Below are 25,760 nucleotides of genomic sequence, written 5' to 3'. Positions count from 1 at the left end.
CTAGAGTATTGGAACTGAACTTTGGCAGCTGATGATGACAATACACGAGGATGCAAGACTGAATGCATATTAAGAAACAGCCACTATTTACACTACAAAATGGCGTAAAATAGTGCATGAGTATGCAATTTGAGACACTCCTCTGTTTTCGTATGAGTCGTTCTTTTTAGTTAACGTTACCTCACATATGAATCACTCGAAGCAGTTATTGAATTCATTTGACTCGCCTATGAACACTTTTACCAATATCTTCATATCCATAGTAATTTATAAACTTTGAGTTTGATTTTTCCTTTTCCTTCGGAATTTTCCGTTTTTTTCTTTTTTAGTTGCTCAACCAATTTCCGGTTTCTGTAAAACATGTCATCACTTCCCGCCAAATTACGTGTTTTTTAAACGCTATTTTACTACGGAAGCCTTCAACCGACTACCAGGATGAGCGTCACGTGCAGATAGTTATCAAAAGGTAGGATTTATGTACACAAACCTATGGCATTACGAGCAAAATAATGTGTTTTGTTTTAGGCCTATCTGTTTGGTTAAATGTTTTGTACTATAGCAGTGCGCAGGTTCAAAGGCTTTTTGAAGCAAAACTCTCACATTATGCTCTTTTAGCATATGCCACTACAAAGAAGCCTTATCTTTGTATTTGCGTTTCAATTAAAGTAGCCTACCTGGTTTAGAAACATAGAAAACACACCTAAATAACCAGAGTTGCGCAATCACTACTAAAGAATGCTTGTGTTGTAAGTCCTGACTGTAATTGCGCCTCTGCATATTTTTTTAAATGCGCAATGCAAATTGAGCTTCGCTTCACATTGCTATGCAATGCAAAAGAGCACACTTGCAAGATAAACCGCCCGATCGTATATTTACTGTAATTATCGGTGCAGTCCTGGTACCCATGCACACTCGCGGGAGTGGCTTTATCTGAGAAAAAAGACAGCAGCATACCTCAGTTGAATGAAAGAAGCTGGCGAGCTCGAGTCGAGGGGGACTTAAGCAAACTTTCTATCCTTCACGCACCATGGCGTACGCAATGTATTGGGCGCGCAACGTAAGTAGATCCTCCACATGTTTTTGAGCTGCACAACTTGTTTAACTTTCGATATAAAGGAGGAGTAGTGGATAAAGCAGGGTCTTGACAAATGTAAACACTTCATGATTAGTTTGGTCTTTGTACATTCTTAGTGATAAAATAATAAGAGTAAAATAAAAACAATATTAGATGTTGGGCGTTGTCTGATTCAGTGTAATGAATGAGGTTTTATTGCGTTTGTTTGGAGTACAAAAGTGTGTTTTGGTTTGCAATTGTAGAAAAAAAAGCTAAGAGAATTTAAAGAATGCAATGACTTGTAGGCTAAAAAAAACTGAGTTGGATCATAAAAAAACTACACAAAATAAAAGTCACCCTAATATATTTTTTTATATACATTCTAAACATTCTGGACAATCTAAGATTTAAGTTAAATGAAGTAGATAAATGAACTAGAATATTCGCTCAAGGGTGTTCAGTTATGATTTAGAGCAGACACAATATAGTATTTAGATTTACTGTAATGTTTAGTCATAATTCTTGGTGTAGTGGTGACATGTCAGACCCTTGGGTTATTGTAAATTTTGTCAGGGTGTTTAATCTTTTCTCTCTCTTTGTCTTTCTAGAATGGAGACACTTCATTTCAAAAACAAGAATACGCTCCACAGACATCAAGGTTCATGGTAAGTGATTTTTATTTTAAATGGGTTTTTTTTGAGTAATTGAATTCAGATTGCTGACATAAGCTCCCTTTATTCTTGATATTTGAATTAAATTTGGAAGTATGGAAAGTAAATTTTAGTTTTTAAAAAAAATGGAAAGAACTGGGTTGAAATGACCCATGAGTTTAACGTTTACAAAGTTAATGTTATTAAATAAAAGCATCGGGTAGACTTAAATAACTAGGGGGAAAATCACTGATTTGTTTTAAATAATTTCATACAGGAAATTTCATTCAGGAGCAGACAATACCTCCTGTTATTCTTGAAAATTCAAATAAAATGTATTAAAATAAGATTTCTAATGCTGTCTAGGTAAAAAAAGTTAATTTCTGTTTTTAAAAAATGGAAAGAACTGAGTTGAAACTGCTCATTGTGAGTGTAACTTTACAAAATTAAAGTAATTAAATAATAAAAAACATCAGTTAGTCTTAAATGACAAGTGGAAAATGACTATGGAGATCCAAATTTATTTTTGTAATGACCCTCTTTAAGAAATCTGCTCAATTAATTCCATCAGAAATATATTTTCCATTAAAAATGAAAAGCACTTTCGCCTCACAGCAAGAAGGTCGTTGATTTGAGTCCGGGCTTGGTCAGCTGACATTTCTGTGTGAAGTTTGCATGTTCTCCCCGTGTTGGTGTGGGTTTCCTCCAGGTGCTCCAGTTTCCCTCACAGTCCAGAGGCATGCGCTATAGGTGAATTTGGTAAGCTAAATTGTCAGTGGTGTATGTATGTGAATGAGAGTGTATGGGTGTTTCCCAGTAATGGGTTGCAGCTGGAAGGGCATCCACTGTGTAAAACATATGCTGGATAAGTTGGCGGTTTATTTTGCTGTGGCGACCTATGATAAATAAGGGATTAAGCAGAAGGAAAATGAATGAATGAAGATTTTCTTTTAGTCTTACCTTCTTCATAGAGCATTGACACCATCTAGTGGACTATGAAAATCATTGCCAGTCAAAGCCATGCAGTTTAACTGCATTACCATATGAGATATAAACTGTAGTTTCTCAAAGCCGTGACTGTCTTATCACCTCAGCTCGTTCCTGTTTGCATATCCACCGCCTGAAAATGTAAAACAGCATTCCTTTATAGCACAGTGTTCAATTAACGTTGAATAGCCATACCTAAAATTCATTTCTTATTCTGCTGTGTATTTAATATATTTATTTTCTTCACCTACTATAGTATAAATGCCCTTGTTCACTAGTAAGTGCATATAGGTCCCTCTGAAAGGCTGCTGTATTTTAATGACCGTCATGACATGTTCTCAGGGACATTTTGTTACTATATATATACACACACACACACCATATATATATTAGGAAACTCATCAGGAGCTCTAGTTACAGTGACACAGACCTGGCAATAATGCTAATGTCCGCCGAACCCAACATGATGCACAATGTTAGCTAGCATAAATATTTTGAAAGGGGAAATTCTGAGGACTTGAAAGCAAGAGTTTCTCAAGATAACACAGCTGGTTTAACTTGCTTTGTGAGGCAGGTGTGTCTGAAAGTGTCTGTCTTCCTGCATGCCGGATAATCTGTCATGTATAGTTCAGAGATTTTATTTATTATAATTCTTAAACGGCTTAAATCATTACTGATAATGAGTCGTCCTCTGCCTTCAGGTGTTAATGTTGGTGAAAATGCACAAAGCTTGAGTCTAAGTGCTTCTGAAGTTTCACAGGAAAGTATGTGGGTGTGTCCATGGCTTTGTTTTCGAAAATTTTCTAATAATGTGTGTGTGAGTGTGTGAGCGCTCACAAATGCAGGATGTTTTTCTGCAAAAGGTCGAGACACACTTTTCCCTTTAGTATTTGGTTATTTGTTAGTATATGCTTTAGTTCAGCTTTGCTAGGTTTCGCATTTGAAACTTTTAGAATTGTACATGTTCACTGCTGTTTAGGGAAAGATTTGGTCCTACTTCATATTAAGTGACATTAACTACTATGTACTTGCATCAAAATGCAAATACAATGTAGTTCATGTGTTTATAATGTATTGCAGAACACTTCTGATGCTCTTAAGGTGGAATACGGGTAGGTTAAGGGTCAGGTTTGGTGATATGGATAGGTTTGAGGGTGGGTTAAGCTGTTAGGGATAGTCAGGAGTGTAATTCTAAATGTAATTACAAATATTATTAAAGCTGTAATTATATGCTGGTATTTGGTCCCCTTTTATATTAAGTAGCCTTAATTACTACGTACTTACATCAATAGATAAGTACATTGTACTTCATATTGCATTGCACAATGATTATGGTGCTATTGAAGTGGGATATATGTTTTAGGCACAGGTTTGGTGCTATGGGTTGGTTTAGGGATGGGTTAAGTTGTACAAAATGGGTCTGTGTAACTGCATTACTAAATATAATTACAGAAAATAATTACAGTAATTACATTTAGATAATTTTTAATATTTAATTACTATGTAAAAACATATGTACACAAGTGCATTGCACTAAATTATTAGATTAAATGTAAGTACATTGTAGTTAAGACCATTTAAGGCAGGGGTGTCCAAACTCGGTACTGGAGGGCCGGTGTCCTGCATAGTTTAGCTCCAACTTGCTTCAACACACCTGCCAGGAAGTTTCTAGTATATCTAGTAAGAGCTTAGCTGGTGCAGGTGTGTTTGATTAGGGTTGGAGCTAAACTTTTCAGGACACTGGCCCTCCAGGACTGAGTTTGGACACCCCTGACCTAAGGCCATAAAGCGGGACCAGTTAAATTTATTACTATGGTTAATCTATAATGTATTTTCAGCAGCCATTATTCTAGTGTTAAGTGTCACCAGACATCATGCAGATATATTTTAGTGAAGTTTTTAAACTAATTTCGAGAGGAGCACGTGATATAATTGACAGCAGCTGGCCACCTATCTACACTCATTAGTTAGCCAATCAGATCTATCCTAACCCACTATAAGTAGCCTAGCTAGACATTACTCCCTTATCTTCGTTTTCCGAAGAAACCCCCCATCCACCCCTTTCTCCTCCTTTTCTCCTTTACAAAAAGGGGAGCTCTCGAGAACCACCTGATCTCGTACTCCCCTCACATGCTCTATGGACCTGGCGGGAGCCCTGGGCTCAACTATCTCCGAGCTCAGGGTTCTCTCCCGGGACAGCATGCCAAACCTGCTTACAGCTGTCAAGCAATATCTAAGTGTGAACTCTTGAAATTACATTTAAACTTGTTCTAAAGATAAAAAACTAGACAAAGTATGAAAATAGCATTTATTTTAAATTTTTTTTAATTATTTTTAAATACTAAGTAAAATTCTAGTCACCTTTGATCAAAATAATGCATTCCTTCACAATGAAGTATTAATGTCTTTAAAATAAAATCACACTGAGCTCTAATGTTTAAACAGAATGCATGCATTCAAGTAAACTGATTTACCGTTCAGATGCTGTCTGTGTATATAAATAAATATCAATGCAGACTTCATAATACATGAGGTTTTTAGGTAAAAAAACAAACAAACATAATTTAGGTTTTACTTAAGTATATTTTGCCATCTGTTTGACTTTGATTGTTTTGTCTACGTCAGTGTTTGTTTTTTTAGTGCTCTAAAAATGTCAGTGCGTAATGTCAGGTTCCTTTAAGGCTTCTTTCTCAATCAACATCATGACGAAACCAATGTAACTCAGCTTTTCCAGTCAGGTGGTGAAAGTTGACAGGTTTTATATATCCTAAAGTTAGTAATGTGATACACAAGGTTGTTCTGTATTGCATGAAGTTTATTACATATTAGCTTATTATTACATAAATATTAAGAACAAGATTTCTTATTAAAATAGGATTTTAATAGGCAGATTTGTTCAGTGTATGCTTGAAGGAGTGTGGTTATATTTTTATGCTAAACATTTGAACAAGAATAAGTTGACAGAGTAGAGATCGTAGAATCGCAAAATAAAGGAAATTGTACATGTACACATTTTTATAAAGCATTTCAGTTTTTCTACTCCCAAATTTCATGTTTATTTCAATTTGTTAGTTGCTGTTTCTTTGTAGCTGTGAAATTAATTAGCAATTTCACAATTCCAAACCAATTGTACAGTGATTGATACAAATCGCCTGGTCTAGTTGATCTGTACAATAAGCCATGCCTTCTACTGGACATGTGAAAGACGAATGTGGATCTTAAACATAAATAATAATGTATTTTATGTTTTGCAAAAATGTAGACAGCACCCTCTAGTGCACAAGTGTCAAATCCAGTTCCTTAAGGGCCGCAGCCCTGTTCAGTGTAGTTCCAACCCTGCTTCAACACACTTACCTGTAGGTTTCAAACAAGCCTGAAGGGCTCAATTAGTTTGAATAGGTGTGTTTTATTGGGGTTGAAGCTAAACTATGCAGAACTGTGGCCCTTCAGGAACTGGATTTGACACCCTATGCTCTAGTCAATGTCTTATCTGAAACGTGCAATGAAACGTACCCAAAGATATGTATGCTATGTTTCACAAAAATGTAGACTGAGGAACTTATTTCCAATTTGTCTTGGCTGGTTTATTTCTCATGGTCTTAAAAAATACAACAACATTGCTCTTTAAGTGTGTAGATTGGCTGCCTTTAGTTGTCTAACACGCATTTCTGCATGTCCACATCTGATCGAACAGATGTCAGTTAGAAATTATACATGTTCACACCCAGGCCTATATCTCACTGATCAGGCATGCTTTGTTCTCAGCCTTTTGGGTGTAAACCAGCACGCCGTGTTGAGACATTTCAGTGTTTCATAAGTGCATAAGTTCTCTTATTTTTAGCTCTGCTCCTTTAAAATAATATTATAATTGTATGTTTAATGATATCATTACCTATATGTTCAGCGTAAAGACTTCCTTCTCATGCAGTGTGACTTCCTGCTGGCTACACTTTCGAATTAGGGGTATTTTTAGGGATTTGTTTGGCTTTCATGCGTTAGTTTTACTTGGCAGGAGAGACACTAAAGCACATGATGTCTGGCCCTTGTGTTCGTACAATAACTTTCTGCAACATGTAGTCTCTGCTAGCTCCATTGCATGTTATAAGTCAGTGCACCTTTGTTCTAATCAGTTTGCACTTTGCTTCTCTTGTTGGTTCAGAAATTTTAGTGTCAGTTTGCACGTCTTTTGAATGCACCATAAAATAACCATAAAACTTTACCTTTGGTTTATATCGTGTGAATGTGCAAACAAACGCCCTGACTTTCCCTGCTTCAAGGCAAGACTGTACAGGTAGAAATGTTGTTTCACCACACGCTGGCCAATTAGAGTTTTGGATTTTTTTCTTGAATTATTTTTAAACAAAGTGTTGTTTCAGTTTAGTGGAAAGCAAACATTAAATATGCACTCTTGAGAAATTTAATCGATTTATTAATTATTATTGATTTTTTTTTTTCCAGCTATTTATTATTCCAAAATACATGTAAAAACATAATATAAAAAACTGTCTTATTTATACAGCTTAAAATAGCTAAATAAATAATAATCAATAGTAATTCATTCATTAAATGTGTGTAAATCATTAAATTCTAAATATAATGCACTGTGCCTTAGTCTATGGATTTTTTTGGATAGATAGATAGATGGATGGATGGACAGACACTGTAGATAGATGAATGGAAGGATGGACGGACGGACAGACACTGTAGATGGATGGATGGATGGATGGATGGATGGATAGATGGACGGACAGACAGACTGACAGACACTGTAGATAGATGAATGGAAGGATGGATGGATGGACAGACGGACGCACAGACACTGTGGATGGATGGATGGATGGACAGACGGACGGACGATGGTTGAATGGATCAATGGATGGACAGAAAGAGACAGACAGAAAGACACAGACAGAGACAGACAGACAGACAGATAGACAAACAGACAGACACTGTAAATAGATGCATTCAGCGATCCAGCCCATGCAGGCCGCTGGTATCTACACAGATTAATTACGGACTACAAATCCACCATTTCATAGACTACATATTCAGTCATGCACCTCACACACACAACCGATTCCTGATCATGACTAATTACATAGAACTCGAACTAGAACTAGGATCCTTACAACATAGAACTAGGATCCTTACAAACGAATTACATGGACTTTAAATACAGCGCACACACACACTTCCCTGCCGAGTCTTGTCTACTGTTTATGTATACACAATTTCCTTTGTCTTGCTTTGCTGTGTTTTTGATCCTCGTCTCCTTTATTTGTTTTTTCTGTCTGCTGCCTGCTTCTGACCATTTGCCTGCCTATTGACTACGATTCTGGATTAACTGTGTACATCTCTTTGCCCCTGTGTTGACCTTTGGTTACCTGACATCTATAAAAAACCTGCATTTGGATTCACAGTCGCACCCTGTTGTCAGCGTCACTTCTACGTAACAGTTTTATTAATCACATATTTAAATATATTCATCAGATGTATTTTAATTTGCATATTTTTATTTCAGAAAACGTATAAATACTCGCAAACTCTCAAATATCAAGATTAATGTATAACATAATACAATTCATAAATATTCCCAAAGCATCTGTTAGTTAACTTTTTTAAAATCCCCTTTTCACCTTTGTTGTCTTGCCTTAAGCGTGTCTTAGAGATCTCAGTCATATGGTATAAATTCCACATGCTTCCCTATTTAGTCCTCCCTCTGTTGGACTCCGCCTCTAGTAAGTGCCCTAGCCACTCCTCTCTCCCCCAGTCACTCCCACAGCCCCTCCCCCCGCTCCCTGTGCCTGGAACATGCTGTAACTCAGGCAGCAGAAGGAGCAGAGCCACAGAGACGGCGTCACACACTCAGCAGAAGTAAACATGGGCCAGATCTTCAGCTGGATCCGCGGCACACGCGACCAACCGGCCCTGCAGGACATCGCAGTAGAGCAACAGGTCTCGCTTACTGGATATTATCCTATCGAGGTCTCAGAAAGTACAGTGTGTGCATGGGTTTGTTTTGTAGAGTGAGACCGAATTGACAGTGTGAGGATTTGATTGTGAGCTTTTAAACTTTGCCTGAGTTTTTGTCTGGTCACTTAATGCGCTGGTCAGAAGGTCTTGGCTTTGCTCCAGCAGAGGGAGGAGGAGGAGGGCTGGAATGTTTGGGAAATGTGTTGGAGAAAGTGTAGAAAGGCAATATTTGACTGATCTGTATGTTGCAATGCGCAGATGTTGATAGCACTTCTGGGTGTGTTTCGGTGCACTGTGATTCATTTGATTATTAAAGATTATACACTATTATTATTACAGGTTTATTAGCATCTACATTTCTAAAGGTTTCAAAAGAGAGTTTTGAAAAGGGATGCAATAGATGGAAGAATGATTTAGGTTCCTTATAGAACTTATAAATGTGTAGCATATTTTAATAATCTAATTTTAATAATATTTTAATAAACACTTTCTCATTTTGAAGAACTTTTTGTTTAATGGAATGGTCCCAAGGATGGTAAAGGTTCTGCAAGGAATCTTTGACGCAATCAAGAACTTTTGTTTTTAAGAATGTATGCATTCTCTGTTATTTAAAGTTTATTTGTAAATATGAATCTGCACAGTTATTGACAACTAAACTCTACAGCTTTACAGTGATGCCACTGAAGAACTATTTCTGGTGCCTCTTACCTTTTATTAACAAGAAAAATTCTCTAAAAATCCCCTTTTCACATACATTGTAATGAAAATTTTAATAAAAAAAAGAACCATTTTCTACCACAGTGGTGTAACGGATCACAAATCTTACGGTTCGGATCACACTATGGTTTTTAAGTCATGGATCAGACTATTTTTTGGATCAGCAAAAAAAGGAAGAGAAAAATGTCAATTATTTTTCATTTATACAAAAATATTACTGCAAAAACTATTGGTTTTAACAAACAGAACTTAAAACCTGTCATTTTCATAAAAATAAAAATCAAGAAAGATTCAGCTGAAAAAAAGCTAAATATTCAATAGGAAAAATGATCTTTGCTACTGTTACTGATAATGCCAAATATAGAAATCTAACATCTTGTACAACAGATCATATTTATTTTCAATTATTAATTCAACAATTCACTCATTAAACTTCACGTTTCATTATAGGTGGATCATTTTTGAAAACCTATTCAGGGACATCATTTTGATGGTTGTTTGTCGCCACCCATTGGTGATGCAATGTTATTGCTACAACATTTACCAGCGTCAAGTTCCATTAAAGAGAGGTTTTAATCTTTACCATAAACATCAGTGTTTATATCTAAACTATAAACTGTTATAAGAGTATTTCTGTGTAATTTAACTGAAAAGTGTAAAAACTGAATCTCTCTCGATCAAACGCAGATTTGAATGCAGCACTACAAAGGATTAATAAACATGCAAATCATTATCATTTATCGTTCATGTTGCGCAGGCTTGAATTGAGATCACGATCTTTTAATGTTTAATTGTGCAGCTTTACACTGAATGCAATTATGCAGGCTAAACAAACAGTGGCAAAAACAACCTAAGAAAGTATTTAGTTCCCACTACAACTTTTTCCGTCATCATTATATCTTACAGGGAAGCCAAAATGCTTTTATACTCATGATTTGAATGACTCAGGAGGCGATCTCTCTGCAAAATGTTGGATTAACCTACAAATGAAAAAAAAAAGTTGTAAATCTGCTGGTCGATTATTATAATTATTTAATATTATAATTTAATATTATAATTCCGAACCGTGAGTTGTGATCTGTCACACCCCTATTCTACTATTTCATGGAATTAAAAGGTTCTGTGGATATTTTAATAATCTAAAGAACTCTTTTTAACTTTGAAGAACTTTCCAAGGGTTTCATAAAGGTTAAAGTTTCCTCATGAAATCATTGATGCCGTCAAAAAACTTTATTATTAAGAATGTAAGCAATGTTTGCTAATCAAAGTTTATATATGAAAACAAGCCTGAATACAAGTTTGTTTTATTATTTATTGTCATCTAAACTCTTAAAAGTAAAGGTTCCGACATAATAATTCCACATAAGAACTATTTTTGGTGCCTCATACATTTTGGTTCAGTTTTCTAAAAATTCCATTTCACATTGTAAAGAATGTTTGAATAAAAAAACTTTTCTTATAATAAAGAACCTTGATATAAAAGGTTTCATGGATCTTAATTATTTTTGCAAACAATTTATATGGTTTGAATAAAAAAATAATTACATTTAGGAATGTTTAACTTAATTTGTTTAAATTCAGCTCAAATAAATATTTTCTAACCACTTAACTTAAATGAGTAAATCCAATTAATATTTTTTTCAGTGTTCTTTATAGATGCCAATAGTTATTGGATGCAAATAAAGAACCTATTAATTTAAAAGAACTTTTATTCTCTGTGGAAACATATAGGATATTAGCAAATTATATTATTATGATTGGTTCTTGATATACCTTCACCTTTGGCCCTGACTTTTCATCTCATTTTTAATTATATTAGTTTTCACACTATGTCAGTCAGTCGTGACACTAATTTCAGCAGTTTGCTTCCTGCAACCTGACACAGATGGTCATGTGTGGCTGCGTGATTTTGAGCATGAGCAGAGCTCTCTGATATGCGGCTGATGTTGGCCAACAGGCTGTTATCCAAGTGCCGCACATTCCCACAGTGCAGCATGCCAGCCTGGTTCAGCATCAGCTACAGACGCAAAACGCCTGGAGGAAGATACTTGCTCACTTTCACTGCTGGGAATGTGCATTTCAAATTTAAAGTCCCAGTGAGACCAGTTATATATGTATATATAACTCTGGTAAAATTCAAAAGGGAAGTTATTATGAATGAAACAGCCATGAACAAAACAATTTAGTTAGAAGTGTATTTACTGTTGGTTTAATAATGTAACTCCAGTAACTGGACCATGGTTTTGCTGCAGGGCTGGGAGATAAAGATAGGAATTTTTTATTATATAATTAATAAAAATGGAGTAATGGGATTTATTTAGAGTATTTGTATAATTAGAGTATAGGGGACGAAAGTAACAAAGCAGTTTTCTCGAAGCCCTGACAACATTTGCTTTCCAACAGCACATTCAGAATGCAACTCTCTTGATGGAGCTGCCAAATATCAGCTGATTTCGGGTGTCATGCGGTTAGCTCCAAATTTCAGTTTTTAAGTGCAAAATGTATATTACTGTAGTGTTTTTTTTTTTTTCCTTATTACAAGATGTTTTTTTTTCATACATCACAGTAATGATTATTTAGTGCAATAATCTTGCATTAATAATCTAATGCTTTTCAGTTTAAAAGTAAATCAGGTTTAAAAGGCAAGAGTTCATGTGGGGATGAAAGTAACACTTATTTATGTCCCTCTGCTAATAGCCATACATTATTTTTCACTGACGCATTAGAGTTTGCAGTGTTTGGATTCATATGTATTATAAAGTTATTGCATATTGCCAATAATTAATGGAAAATATAAAAAAAAATTTTAGAAAATTTGATGATTTTGCATATTTGGGTTGCTTTTGAAACATTTTATGGAACTGACATTTTTAAATAAATATGCTGTTTAATTTTTTTTTTGCAAAAATAAAGGACAAAATATGTTTGCATGTTAACATTAACAAGATCATAGTCAGATATATTTAAAATAAACCTGATTAAGCCAGTAAATCCAGTAAATGTTACGTTTGACCCACCCGTGTGTTACTGTCGTCCCTGCCTATGGGGTCAATAGTAATACTGTGAACTTTGTTTAAAGTGAATTTATATTGGACGTGTTCTACATTAATACAAAATATCACCTGATTTTGATAGAGCACTCTTGTAAGTTAGTTACCGCAGCAAAAATAGATTTCTGTCTAAAACATTATCTTTTAAAATGAGGTTTTTATGAAAAATGGTACTTTCGTTTAGGGTAAATCGAAAATCTTAATTTAAAGCCAACCTTCAGGCTAGAAATGCAGTTAGACAGCATTAACTAAGCATTAATTCTGTTGTCAAGGGGGTGGACTGTATTGTTACAGTGTAGAATGTATTGATCAGTAATGGTTTGCGCCCTCAATTGGTGCTGCACTATTGATCTGAACCGCTAGGAATGTGTTTCAGCGTCCTGTACTCCAATAGCATTTCTATTTCTGTGTATTTGCACATGTCTGATGCAGGTAATGTGTGTAATCGTGAATTCTACAGCTAATATTTGATATTTAAAGCAGAGATGGTATTTCTGCACCTCCGATTGCCTTGGAAAGAGTGTGTTTGCTGTTGAATTGTGTTAACATCTGCCTTTGAATGACCTTTGGTTCTGATTTTCACTCATTGCGAACGTGATCACAGACTGAATCGAAAACATTACTGTGTCCATTGCCTAATTATTGTGCAAGGATGATGTCATTCATCATGATCCAATCACAGTTTTGCAACAGAAGCTTTCTTTTTAATTTTCATCAAAGCAGTTTCATATCAATGTCCTCCCTAGGCAACATTTTTAATTGGTTAAACATCACACAGCCTTATAATATTCCGAGGCAGAGGATATTCACACCTCTTATAAAGTCTCGGTTTAGAGTTGTGATTCATAGTTTGTGTAAGTGAGTCCAATTAAATTTTTACTTGCTCATATTTGACCTAAAAGTGAGATTTTAATATAATAATTATGTATTTTAATTGTGTATTTTGTTGTATACAGAACTCAATCTCTGCACATTATGTGAGGATGTCATTCCTGTAGTCTGTTGCTTTTAAAGTAGCATGCGGCTTAATATGGAGATTGTAAACAGCTAGGCTGCTCACTGTGTTTTGGAACAGAGCATACGTTTTTGCTCTCACAGTCAGTCGTTATTCATGAAGGCTTGTGTGTTGAGGTGTTTTGCTTGAATGAGGGACAGACAGCAAACTGACTTCTGATGCCCACTGACTCTTGGATAGAAACTTAGTCAACAAATCATGTGGAGAACAAACTACTAAATATAGACCATGTTGCAGCACAGGGTGTCAGGAGTAATGTACCTTCAGCCAGTGTCAAGTAATACATACTTCATAGAGTTTTGTGCTATGGTTATGTACTGGTTGGCTACATTTTGGGGTATGTTTACCTAATTGACTTAAAGTGCATATACTTGATATTTATTTTTATTTTAATTATTTTATTACATTATATTTTATATTTATATTTAATTCAATTTAATTTTGGTTTGTTTGTTTGTTTGTTTATTTATTTAAAATTTTATTTTTTTATTTTTTATATTGTTTATTTTTATTTTATTATTTTGGGTTTTATTATTATTATTATTTTATTTTATGTTTTTAAATTTTATTATTTTGATTATTTATTTGTTTACTTATTATTTTATATATTTATCTTTATGTATTTCATTGTATTATTTTGGTTTATTATTATTATTATTATTATATTTCATGATTTTTAAAATTAGTTTATTTATTAATTGATTGTTTGTTTATTTTTGTTATTTTTTATTTAATTTTTTATATTAATTTCATTTTATTATTTTTATTTTATTTCGTTTTTTATTTTCATTATTTTGGTTTGTTTATTTATTTATTAGTTTATTTATTATTTTACTTATTTTTTATATTATTTATTTTATTTTATTACTTTGGTTAAATTTTATTATTATTATTAGATTTTATTTAATGTTCTATTTTGTATTATTTTGTTTTTATTTGTTTATTTAATAATATATATATTTTTTATATTTATTTTATTTTATTATTTTTGGTTTATTATTTTGAATGATTTTTAAAATTTGTATTATTTTATTTATTTATTTGTTTATTTGTTTGTTTATTTTTGTTATTTCATTATTTAATTTTATTTTTTCATTATTTATTTTATTATTACTAATATTGTTATTTTACTTCATTTTTTTATTTTCATAATTTTTTTTATTATCTATTTATTAGTTTATTTGTTGTTTTATTTTTGATATTATTTATTTTATTTTATTGTTTTGGTTTATTTAATTATTATTTTATTCTATTTTTTATGATTTATTTGATTTGATTTTTATATTATTTATTTTATTTTTTCACACGCTGTAAAATATTTATTCATTGGTTTCATGCTTATTATTTCATTTAATTTTATTATATTTGTTTCAAAAGCTGCATGTGCGTCATAATATGCTGACTCAATCCTTTTTTGCCTGAGGGGTATTTCTTCATCATCACACCTGTAACATTTAAATATGTCAGATTTCTTAAAAGCTGTGAGTCAGTAGTGATATCATGGTTATTGCATGTGAATTCATGCATCTGTTTAGTATGATGGACTTGCTAACATTGTAGAAAGTGCTATAAGAATAAATGTTTTTTTATGTACATTTAGGGCTGTGTCTCATCAGCCAGTGATAATTTCCAATATTTTTGGCCTCTTACAACCCAACTAGAAAGCCACTAGGGGGAAAAAAAAATGCTCTAGTTTAATCTTAAAGACCCTGCAAAATCAAAAGTGAATGTTTTAGTCTACACTGACCATTAGAAATGAACGTTTTAATTTATTACTGTTTTGCTAAAATATGACATTTTTCTTTGTAATTTGTTTATAATATACTGCCTTTCTTTTTTTCAGTAAAATGGAACAGAAAGTGTCTTACAAAGACACATTGGCTGTTTTTATAGTCCCAAAAATATACCCCACCCATTAAAGAAATGTTGTCACAAAAGAGAAATCTGTGCTTTCTATGATAAAATCTATAACTGTTGTTTCAGGTTTTGAATAAAAGCACTGCTATTATCATGGTAGTTTTGTTTTAATTTTATTGAGATAAATGGGGATGCTAACGGTTGGCTTTTATCAGCAGTATTACAATTCACGAAAGGCTTAAACAAACAGTCTTGTTTCATAGTGTGTTCACACTCATAGCCTTGGTTGATTGGTCAGATTATTATTATATTATTATTATAAGCTGGGAAATAAAAATTCTTTATCAGTCAATTCTCTGCATATTTTATTAATTTTATTAAATTTTATTAAATATTGTTTATGTAATTTTATAAATTTATTTTATTAAATATTTTATTCATTTATTTGTAATTTATTTTATTATTTTTTATTTCATTTAATTTTATTTAATGTTTTATTAATTTTATTTTAGTTTTATTCATTTTAATAAAAAAATAGTTTTTTTTTTTATTTATTTAAATTTTTCATTTTATTTTAATTTCAACATGCTGTGAAACATAACATTTATTTATTTTTATTTTTTTTACAAATTTGTTACAAATCTTCCCCTGAATCAGTCGCACATATTTAATTAATTTTATCTTATTATTTATTTTTATTTATTTATTTGTATTTTATTATTGTTGTTTTTTATTACATTTTATTTTTAGTTTTTGTTTTAATTTAAATTTTACATTTTATTATTTATCATTCGTTTTAAATTAATTACTTTATTTTATTTTAACAAAATTGTATTTTATTGATTTGAATTTGTATTTTATTATTTTTATTTATTTGATTTATTTAATTTGTTTTAATTTTATTTGGTATTTTATTCAATTTTATTATATATTTTTTTTAAATTATTTTTTTATTTTAATTTCAACATGCTGTGCATCATAATATGCTGACTCGGTCATTATTACCCCTGAGGGTTATTTTTTCATCAGTCACATAACGAATGAAATCTTACCAATTGTCATGGAAATAGTGTTGTAATTTCCATTGAAATTAATGAGAAGACTATCAAATAGCTATTACCAGTCGTATCAGAAACAAATAGAGCCTTGTTTTAGAGCATGTACAGAGTCTAGTTTGTGGTGTTTTGTGTTCAGATTATCAGATCCTGCAGAACTTGAATTGCATTTGCAGAGTCTCTAAGATTTGTTCTGTGGCCTTCTGAGATTCATTCTTGTGTTTCGTCACCATCACCTCTCGACCTCTGTGTGTGGGTGAGGCTCATTGCTGATGACAGGCTCATTTATTAACAGATACTGTTATCCGTGTGACTTTCCAGTTTAGTTACTCTCTGCCATGTTGAGGACTAATCCATGTTTATACAAATCTAAATGCTCTAAAAACACTAGACCTGTAGTTACCTACTGCATGAGACCCAGACTTTAATTCTTCAGTATAGTTATTTAAAAGTTATTTAAATAAATACATGTAGCTGACTAGCAATAAGCACATATAATGGTGTGGGAGCAACCATTCTCTCTGCCAATATTAATTTCTCATGGCATATTTACTTAACACTGATTGTAAGTCAAAATGTTACTAGTTGTTTCCTGAAATGGTGAAAAAAATGTATACGCAGCCATTCTGTTGGCTAATATCCGCTAGTCTGTGTCGACAGATCTGATTATTATAAGCATTACCTTGTTGGACTTGTTTAAAAACGTCACGTGACAATTTTAATAAAGTAATTAGGGTGTCAATAATCTGGGAATATGAAGGTTGGGGTTATCGATACTAGATTTGCAAAATAAAACATTTAGGGGTTGTTCACACAGAACACATCTTTGCATTAAAAAACACAAGAAGCAGCATTAAGGAATGTTTTTTTAAATCCCTCTTCTGCCTTTTTTCATCAAATAAAGTTGTCATTCCAACTTGCTACTGTAAACAGAAGTTTGCAATGTTTGGAACTGACATTGATGACTGACCCAAAATGTAAAATAGTAAAAAAGTATAATTAGTTAATAAGTTCATTTTGAAAAAAAAAAAAAAAAAACATAGGCCCTTGCCCTTACCCTGTGAATATTGGGATGCTGCGTAATTTATTAAATCGATCAAATCTAGGTTTGAATGTTTTAGTTTAAGATTAGTTTCTCACAATCAGTATTAAGTAAATAACACGCTGTTTTAAATACGCTCATGTGCAAGACGTTACAGAAAACGTAAAACCTTAGCATATCGGTCATACTAATCCTTCAAATATGTGTTTACAGTAGCCGCTTTCACACAGTGATACCTGTACATAACCACAAAATTTCCGGAACAACTTCACAAACAAGCGATGTTCACACTGGCGAGGGCGTTACAGAATTGTTCCGGAAAAGACTATTCACACATCCACTCCAAAATACCGGTAAATTATGACATCATTAACCAGAAGTGACCTCAAAACAGCTGCGATTGTATTTGTAAACATTTGACTACATTACAAACTTGAATAAGCATGTCGAGATATACATAATATGTGTGTTTTTTTAATGATAATATGTGTGTGTGCTAGCGCTCACCGGCTGCTTCGCATGCAAACGCGATGCGTCACGCAACTTAAGGAAGCAGAGCTTGAAGGTAAACCAACAACGGCTTATCATAAGCATCTTATTGATGATTATTTACAGAGTTGGCATTAAGGAGGAACATAGAAACATTATCTGACTAACATCTAGCAGCTAAATGTGTCTAGAAAATATTCAAAGGCTTTTAACTTCATAAACAGCGTGAATGAGAATGCGTCTGAGTGTTCTGATTGGCTAAAGTCTCACATCAGCGTGTTCTAGACTTGAATGCGCTTTTTCCGGCAATCTTCCTTCAGCGTTCACACAGCACAGCATTCTGGCAAATTAGCGGTAATGTTACAACTTATCTTTTCGGAAAATAGCCGAAACTAATTAACCGGTATTTTTTAAAAAGGGCCTGTTCACACATACAGATTACAGACCTTTCCGAAAAATTGCCAGTAATTTTCTGGAATAGTCTGTATGTGTGAAAGGGGCTATACAACTTCTCTTCCAAAAGAGAAGCCGGAACTAATTAACCAGTATTATCAAAAAGGGCATGTTTACACATTACGTTTGTATGTGTAAAAGGGGCTATTAACAAGTAATGGAAGATTAGCTCTTTGCAATGGTAAATGCATCCTGTGGGAATAGACCCTTAAACTGTATTTTAAGTGGATTACTTTTGTTTGATTGTCGTAGCAACATCTGGCAACACTTCATTGACTTCAATTGACTGACAGTATTCAAACAAGGAGTTTGCAGATAGTTTATTGCTGATGAGAGCACATTCAGAAAGACAGCAATTATCATGACGTTATCTGTACAAAATCTTATCAAGCGCTATCAAAACAGAAGCATACTTACCATACAACAGCTCAGTAGAATGACAGAAATGAAAACACTGTCCAAGATGAAGGCTAGCCTATCTTCATTAAGTTTAGCTGTTAGCTAATCAATACACCCTTACCAACTTTCATATCTTGGCTGAGGTAATAGAACTACACATCATGTAAGTTAAATGGGGGGAAATGGAAGCTCTTGTTGACTTTCTCAGATGGCTGGTAAAACAATCTGATTTGGTTGTTTTAGTTGTTCGGTCAGGGAAGGATATCTGTTGCGTTCAGTCTGTCGCTCTTTCCTGTTTTCCTTTTTTGGTTTCATTCAAAGGTTGTTCGCCTCATAAGTGGCTCTGTGGAATGCAGCTGCATTCCTGCTGCCACATGAAAACAAATACAGATTCAGGGTGTATTATTTAGTTTATGCTTTGTAAAAAGTGCAATGTTTACCTCAAAATGTGCGTTCAGCTAAACCAATGGTGACTGATTTTGCTGTGACCGGTATGTGAGATTTGACACTTGACCGAAAGCTTTTTGTGAGATTGTACAAGCATTTAAACTTTGCTGAATGGACCATTGGGTTTACCATTACACTCTCAGAAATGCTGGATCTGTCAATAGAGCAGTACCTTTCCAAAAGTTACACATTTGTACCCATCTAAAGGGTCCATAATTGTACCACAGATTCATTTAAGGGGCATTTTGGGTACTAATATGTAGATTTGATGTATCATTAAGGACCTCTTAGGTATAAATATGTACCTTTCGAAAGGGCAAAGGACAGATCCAGTACCATATTTCTGAGAGTGTATTATTGCATATACTGTTATTGTATATACTACATAAAGTGTAAAATCATAGATTGTATCAAGTTGTTTTAGAGGCACTACTGGTAAATTTATGTAAATGCTCATGTTCAGAAGTTTGGGTCACTAAGATTTTTGTTTATTTATAATTTATTTAATTCGTTTATGTCTTTATATACCTACTTTATTTAACAATGATGCACTAAATGAATTAAAACTGGCAGTTAACAAATTTACAATTTTACAGATCTCTATTTTTAATGCTTTTGCCCATTTGTTTATGAATGTATCTTAAACAAGATGGATCTTGACAAATAAGCAACACAACTGTTTTCGACAATGGTATAATAAAAAGATATTTTCTTTAGCTGAATATTGTCATGTTAAAACAGGAATTCATTTAGCACATCTTTTTTGGTCCTGTGTTCAAATTCAGATTTTTTTGGTTAGAAATATTTCAGTTCTTTGCTAAGGTTTATGATTGTGTTTTACTGCCTGAACCACTGAGAGCAAATTTTGGCTGGTTAGATTTTCTGGAGACTCTCAACTGAAATGTACGGTTACCTGTTCAGTATGGTATGATCATAGCTAAAAAAGTTATTCTTCGTTTCTGGAAGAAAAATGTTAGGCCTCTTTTATATTATATAAATAAATTGATTTATAAATGAATAATTTCTAAATTGGTACATTATAAATAAGCTACAGACTTAAAAAATCTAACACAGTTGAAAAAGTTCATTTTGAAATAAATATTTCATAATATATAGGTTTGTATTGTATTATTTATTAAATAAACACAGTTTTAGTGATGCTGAAAGAGACTTCTTTTAGACTTATTTTTTAAAATCAAACAAATTATAACAGATCACATTTTGAGCACTCGTGACCATCAAAACAAGCTGTATTAACTTATTAAATAAGTGTATCACACAGTAAGTGTATAGAATTTAACTAATTTGGGCGTGTAGGTGATTGTGTACATGTATTAGTCCACTAATTTTGTTGTTTTAAAGTCTGATTGCTCAAATCACAATATTTCTTTCTTCTTCTTCTGCACAGATTGAAGAAGTCTTATGTTCTGAGCCACATTTGTTATGCTCAATTATCATACAGCCACTCATTTTCTGAAATGACACAAAGATGGCGATTAGTTCATCCAAATATGAAATTCTGTCGTTCCAGTCCCCTGAGACCTTTGTTTATATTTGGAACACAAATGAAAGGTATTTCCGATTAAATCCAAGAGTTCGCTCATCTTCCATAGACATCAGGGGTCCAGAAAAGTAAACAAAAAAATCATCAAAACATTCCATGTGACTTTGGTGAAAACATTGGTCAACAATAGGCCTGTCATGATAATTGTTTTTGTTGTATGATGTATTGCACCAAAATATGTTGCAATAAACTATATTATTGTCATTTTAAGACCATTTTATAACACTCATTATATAATGCCATACCATCACAAAGCAAGTGCACTCTTTTAAAGAACACGTCATATTTTATTCTTAATTTAATTACAGTCATTTTAACAATTTAAAAATTAGGCATTGGAATCAGGATGTGAAAACGCATATGCAAAATAAATGATAATAAATGTTAACAAAAAAGTGCAAGGTTAAATGTAAAAGAGGCTGCAATATCTGTTTTTAGTTGTGAACATGAAAATACAGTGTAATAATTTATTGTAAATACTATTTTTTTTTTACCTTATTAACAAAGATATTGATGTTGCACAATCAGCTAAAATGTTGCTAGAATTAGTTTTATGTATGAGAGATGTATATTGCATTACCAGAAATGATTGAGGTCATGTCCATGTGTTGTGCGATGAGCCGATAGATTGATTATTGTGACAGGCCTATTCAACAAAGTTGTTTTAATAAGTTTTATGGCTCACAAACGTGTTCTTGGAGCTTTGTATGATTAGTTGAACCACTGAAGTCACATTTAATGTTTTAACAATGTTTTTGGTTCCTTTTTCTGCCAAGTTTTAATCTAAAATATTTCAATTTGTGTTTTGAAGATGAACAAACGTCTCGGATTGGAATGATATGCGGGTTATTACTAATTACTAACAGAATGTTCATTTTTGGGTGGACTAATCTTCTAAGCAGAGGTTCCCAAACTAGGGCCCCCGTAGGCCAAAGTTGGCCCATGGTAACCTTTGAGTTACCCCTCCATCCCATCTGAGAAAAGAGGGAGAATTAAGAGAGGGGGATGGTTTAGACACTGTAATTTTTAATTTAATGCAACTTTTTGTTTGCTTTATTGTTAAACTGAAATGCTTCAATGAAATTTTGTAAATAAAACAGATTTTTTTAAATGTACGTACTGTCACCCGGCGGATAGAGAACAATACAGAGACATCAGTGAGCAAATGAAGGCAAAGGCAGATTCTGCTTGACGAGTGTATTCAGCACTGAACTCACTGTATTGTAAATGTTTTTATTGTATTAAGTTATCATTTAAAATTATACATCATTAGTTTATAAAATTAAATGTAATGTTTTTTATTTTAATAATGTTTTTTGCCCCTTTATACGGAAAAGTTTTGGCACCCCTGCCTTTAAGGATCATCTGTGGATGTTTAACATCACTCTGTTTGTGCAGCAGAGGGCGCTCTTCTACCAATAAACTTGTCTTAGCTCATTCTGTTTGGGTTTGGTAGTCAAAATGGCATCCTGTCTGAACAAACAAACCAAATTGGCCTTTTGTTTCACCAGTAGGAGTGTCCATGAATGCAGTGAGTCAATGCAAGGAGTGACAGCGTTAACTCCACCATGCATCTCTTACATAAGCACCGTCACCAATTCTCCACCAAGCCTGAGCTTCCGTTTAAAGCAGGCCTCATGACTCACCCTCTTGTTTTCCGTCCTTTCTCTAGTGCATCAACTCATTTTTGTCTAACTATCTCTCTGTTCTTTTAGCATGCTCTGGGTGTGGTGGATTGACGAGCATGTGATGCTGTTTCTCTCTTTCTTTGCGCTGATGGTAGGTTGTGCAGTTCAGATTCCTGAGGAGTGAGTGTACAGGGCACACCCTGCCTCACAGACATGCACTGAACATTTTCACTCATGTGTTGTGTGTTTTACTTTAAGGCCTCTACAGAAACATGCACAACTGCTTAACTGACCCAGACCCCCTTTAAAACCAAAGCAGAGTCGGCCTATCTTTGAGACCCTTAGCCACCACCCCAACTCCAACTTCCTTAGTTGTGTGGAAACAGTCTTGTGTTTATTTTTCCTGGCTCGCTGTGAAGAGGAGTGGCACTTTCACCCTCTGCAAATCAGAATGCTTTGTGAGTCATAGGCGGGGTTTCAGCTGTTGGAGTGGGAGGAGTTTGAGGCTTCTTGCTTCACTGTTGGGCGTGTTCCTGTTAGTATATGCTTGTGTATGTGCATGGGGGATATATTTTGATTATTTCAGACTTGAATATTTCAGGCTCTCTCTTTAAGATTGGATTACAGCTGAAAGTGAAACAGGACGCTCTTGGTGTTGTTACAGATGGTACGTATTTAGGGCTCTTGCATTTCTGTCTGTGGTTTCCTGCCAGTGTACCTGACTATAGCAGAGGATCGTGCCAACTGTGCAGTTCTTGGAAACTATTACCATGCGTTTGGCACGAAAGTAGCTGTGCTGGTTTCATTGTCGTCTGAGAGATTGAAAAGGCCTCAATTCATTTCTTTACTGGATCTCAGAACATACTTTGTATGTACAGTTGAGCTTGGTTTGGCTGATAAGTTGGTTAGTCGTTTTTGATGACTGCTTTTCTGAGGTTTACATTTTACACTACGCAGTTTGAGCTCATCAGAACAAGAGCTGTTTGTCAGCAGGCTCACATTTTTGAGATGTTTGTGACCTCAGTATGCCATTTTCATTTTTTGTAACCTTACAATTATGGCAAGAGCTACTGTTTTGTAAGCAAATGTGGGTAATTAATTTCATACTGGATCAAGCATGCTACACCCTCTCTGATTGGTTACAGATTCTGGTCCAAAGTGACAAATAGATGAAATTTAGCAAGGACTTGCTAGCTTTACTCGAACAAATGTGCCTGTAAATGCTTTAAAACTTGAATCTTTGGCTGCGGGCTCACTTTTATGCAGGTACGGCATTGACAAACAGGTTGAGATAAACCATTTGCATTGAATTTTCCTAAATTCTAACTCGAATACGATTCAGATTTGGCTTATACTTTACGACCTATAGCTGCTGGCCTTTAAGTACATACTTCAAACGCATACTTGGATCCTAGCAAGCAGCAACTTGAAGACATCTTCCACATCCAGGATGTTACAACATCGTAATATCGTGGAATTTAATCCATTAAAATCAATCGTCAGAAATCATACGTCTTGCATAATGGCAAATTTCACTTCTTTAGTCCCAGAATGGGTTGCTTTACTTGTTATTCTTGAAATACAATCATGCTAAATATGTGAACTATGCTTAAAAAACAAAACTGACCATCCTTAAAACATATAATATCATCTCTGCTTTTCAGTAGTCATAATAATCAAAATGTTGTCATCATAGCAGATGATTACCCGAACGAGCTTCATTCAGAAGATTAACTTTGAGTAACCACAGAGTTTATATGAGTGTACTTTTGCGGTAATATGGGTGGAGATCAGCATTACTCATGATTTTTGTTACAGAATGGAATCAAACAATGGGCTAATTATCCAAGCAGAACTATAAAATGTCAACTTTTTTTTTTGTTTAGTATTTCTGTTGTAAGGATGTAAGGATTATGTAGTTTATCAATACTAAATTTACAACTATGTTGTGCTCAAAGGGTGTGTCTATAAACTGAACAGGCGACTCCACCAAATATGCTTTTTACTAGGGTTGAATTAGATGAAGGGCAGTGGCTCGGAGGACTAAACAGGTTCGAGAGGACCTGCTTTATTGTTTTCTTTGCCATCTCTACTAGCATGGGAGGAGTTGTCATAACTAGACGTTATGGTGTGAAGCATCCGTCTATGATATAAGGAATTTTGACCATTATCGTGACACTGTAATGACGATGTGTGCTCATCATTTAGTCACATGTCTGCATTTAGGATTTTCGTTGGGTGTTGGTATTGTTTGTATCAATGACATGAGCAAATGACACCCTAGAGTAGTTTAATTATGGTAGATCTTTTAATTTGAAGATGGTCCTTTTTGTCATGGTGTGTGTGATGAGGTCTGTAAAATGTTTACTACTGTTTTTAATTGCACTGATTTGTAATTGAATGCATTTCAGTGCTATTGCACACAATGTCCTTTTAAATGGTACCTGCCCTGTGTTTACTCATGGGTTTACCCATAATGCATTGTGGCTTTTTATTTTCTTGCTGAACATGTATGGTGTTTGCCTAATAATTAGGCATGTAGCTGTGGTTTCTTGCACGCAATGTTTAGCCCTACTGTAAGAAATGCTGGGTTCCGCACAAGCCCTCATCTCGTCTAAATACAAATCGATTAAGTTACCTTCATGGTTTAAAAGTTGATTGAACATAAAACAAGTAAGTTGTCCCTAAAAACCCCAAAGAACTGTGTTTTAGCTCTTTTCAACTCAGCTTTTTTGAGTGTACACCTATAATTATTTAAAATAATGCTGTTAAATGAGTAATCATGACTATTAGCATGCAAAATAATTGCGTTTACATATTAATGTTGTGCACTTTGTATATTTATTATGCATTGGAAACCCCATTGTCATTACTGAAGCTATTAAGTTAATATAACTTGACATTACTTAAAATACCAAGTTTTGACATCAAACCTTAAACAGGTGTGTTTAACTTACTAACTGGATAGCAAAAAAACTTTTAATTAATATTTTAAGTTCTCTGAACTTACCATTTTTATTTGTTTAAAGGGCACCTATGGTGAAAAATCAACTTTTCAAGCTGTTTGGACAGACGTGTGTAGGTATAGTGTATAGATCGTCATATTGGTGTGATATAAACACACCCAGTCCTTCTTTTTTTTCAATTTAACAACACAAAAATGGTGGACTAATTGGAGTGGTTTTCAGACCGACCGCAACTTAACGTAGGAGTGCGGTCCCCCCGCCCACCAATATTAATTAAAAGCTGCGTATTAACATGTCCCGGTAGTCACGTGTACAATCAAATCAACAAGACAGGACGTGCGCAAAGCAACCGGGCATAAAAGGTCTGTTCAGTTTGCTAGGTACATCAATCATCATCAAATGTGATCAAGAAGA

At 33.8% G+C, this 25,760-nt stretch overlaps 1 protein-coding gene and 1 long non-coding RNA gene across 54 annotated transcripts in view; one reads left to right on the top strand and one right to left on the bottom strand.

The window, feature by feature from the left end:
• The window catches only part of cast (calpastatin), a 92,276-nt gene that overhangs the window by 1,587 nt on the left and 64,929 nt on the right, over window positions 1-25,760 (top strand). For 22 of the 53 annotated variants that reach the window (XM_087300072.1, XM_087300067.1, XM_087300060.1 and 19 more), the window contains exon 1: window positions 8,517-8,646. In XM_087300072.1, coding sequence (XP_087156198.1) covers window positions 8,572-8,646 — 75 coding nt within the window. In that variant the 5' untranslated portion in view covers window positions 8,517-8,571. Of the gene's footprint in view, window positions 1-421; window positions 1,058-1,662; window positions 1,720-8,516; window positions 8,677-22,918; window positions 23,048-25,760 lie in introns of those variants that run through there. The other 31 variants (XM_087300068.1, XM_087300062.1, XM_087300057.1 and 28 more) reach the window with 6 other exon arrangements.
• Window positions 328-8,372, bottom strand: LOC147838792 (uncharacterized). The gene is made up of 3 exons (XR_015520122.1): window positions 8,328-8,372; window positions 2,665-2,824; window positions 328-2,549 (listed from the first exon to the last, which is right to left on the bottom strand). It is a non-coding gene; the product is annotated as an uncharacterized LOC147838792 (long non-coding RNA).

This window comes from Danio rerio, chromosome 21 (assembly GCF_052040795.2).
Source record: "Danio rerio strain M-AB ecotype USA chromosome 21, GRCz13ab, whole genome shotgun sequence".
Lineage (NCBI taxonomy): Eukaryota > Metazoa > Chordata > Actinopteri > Cypriniformes > Danionidae > Danio > Danio rerio.
Note: the sequence above shows the minus strand (reverse complement) of the source record. Positions and strands in the feature narration are given on the sequence as shown.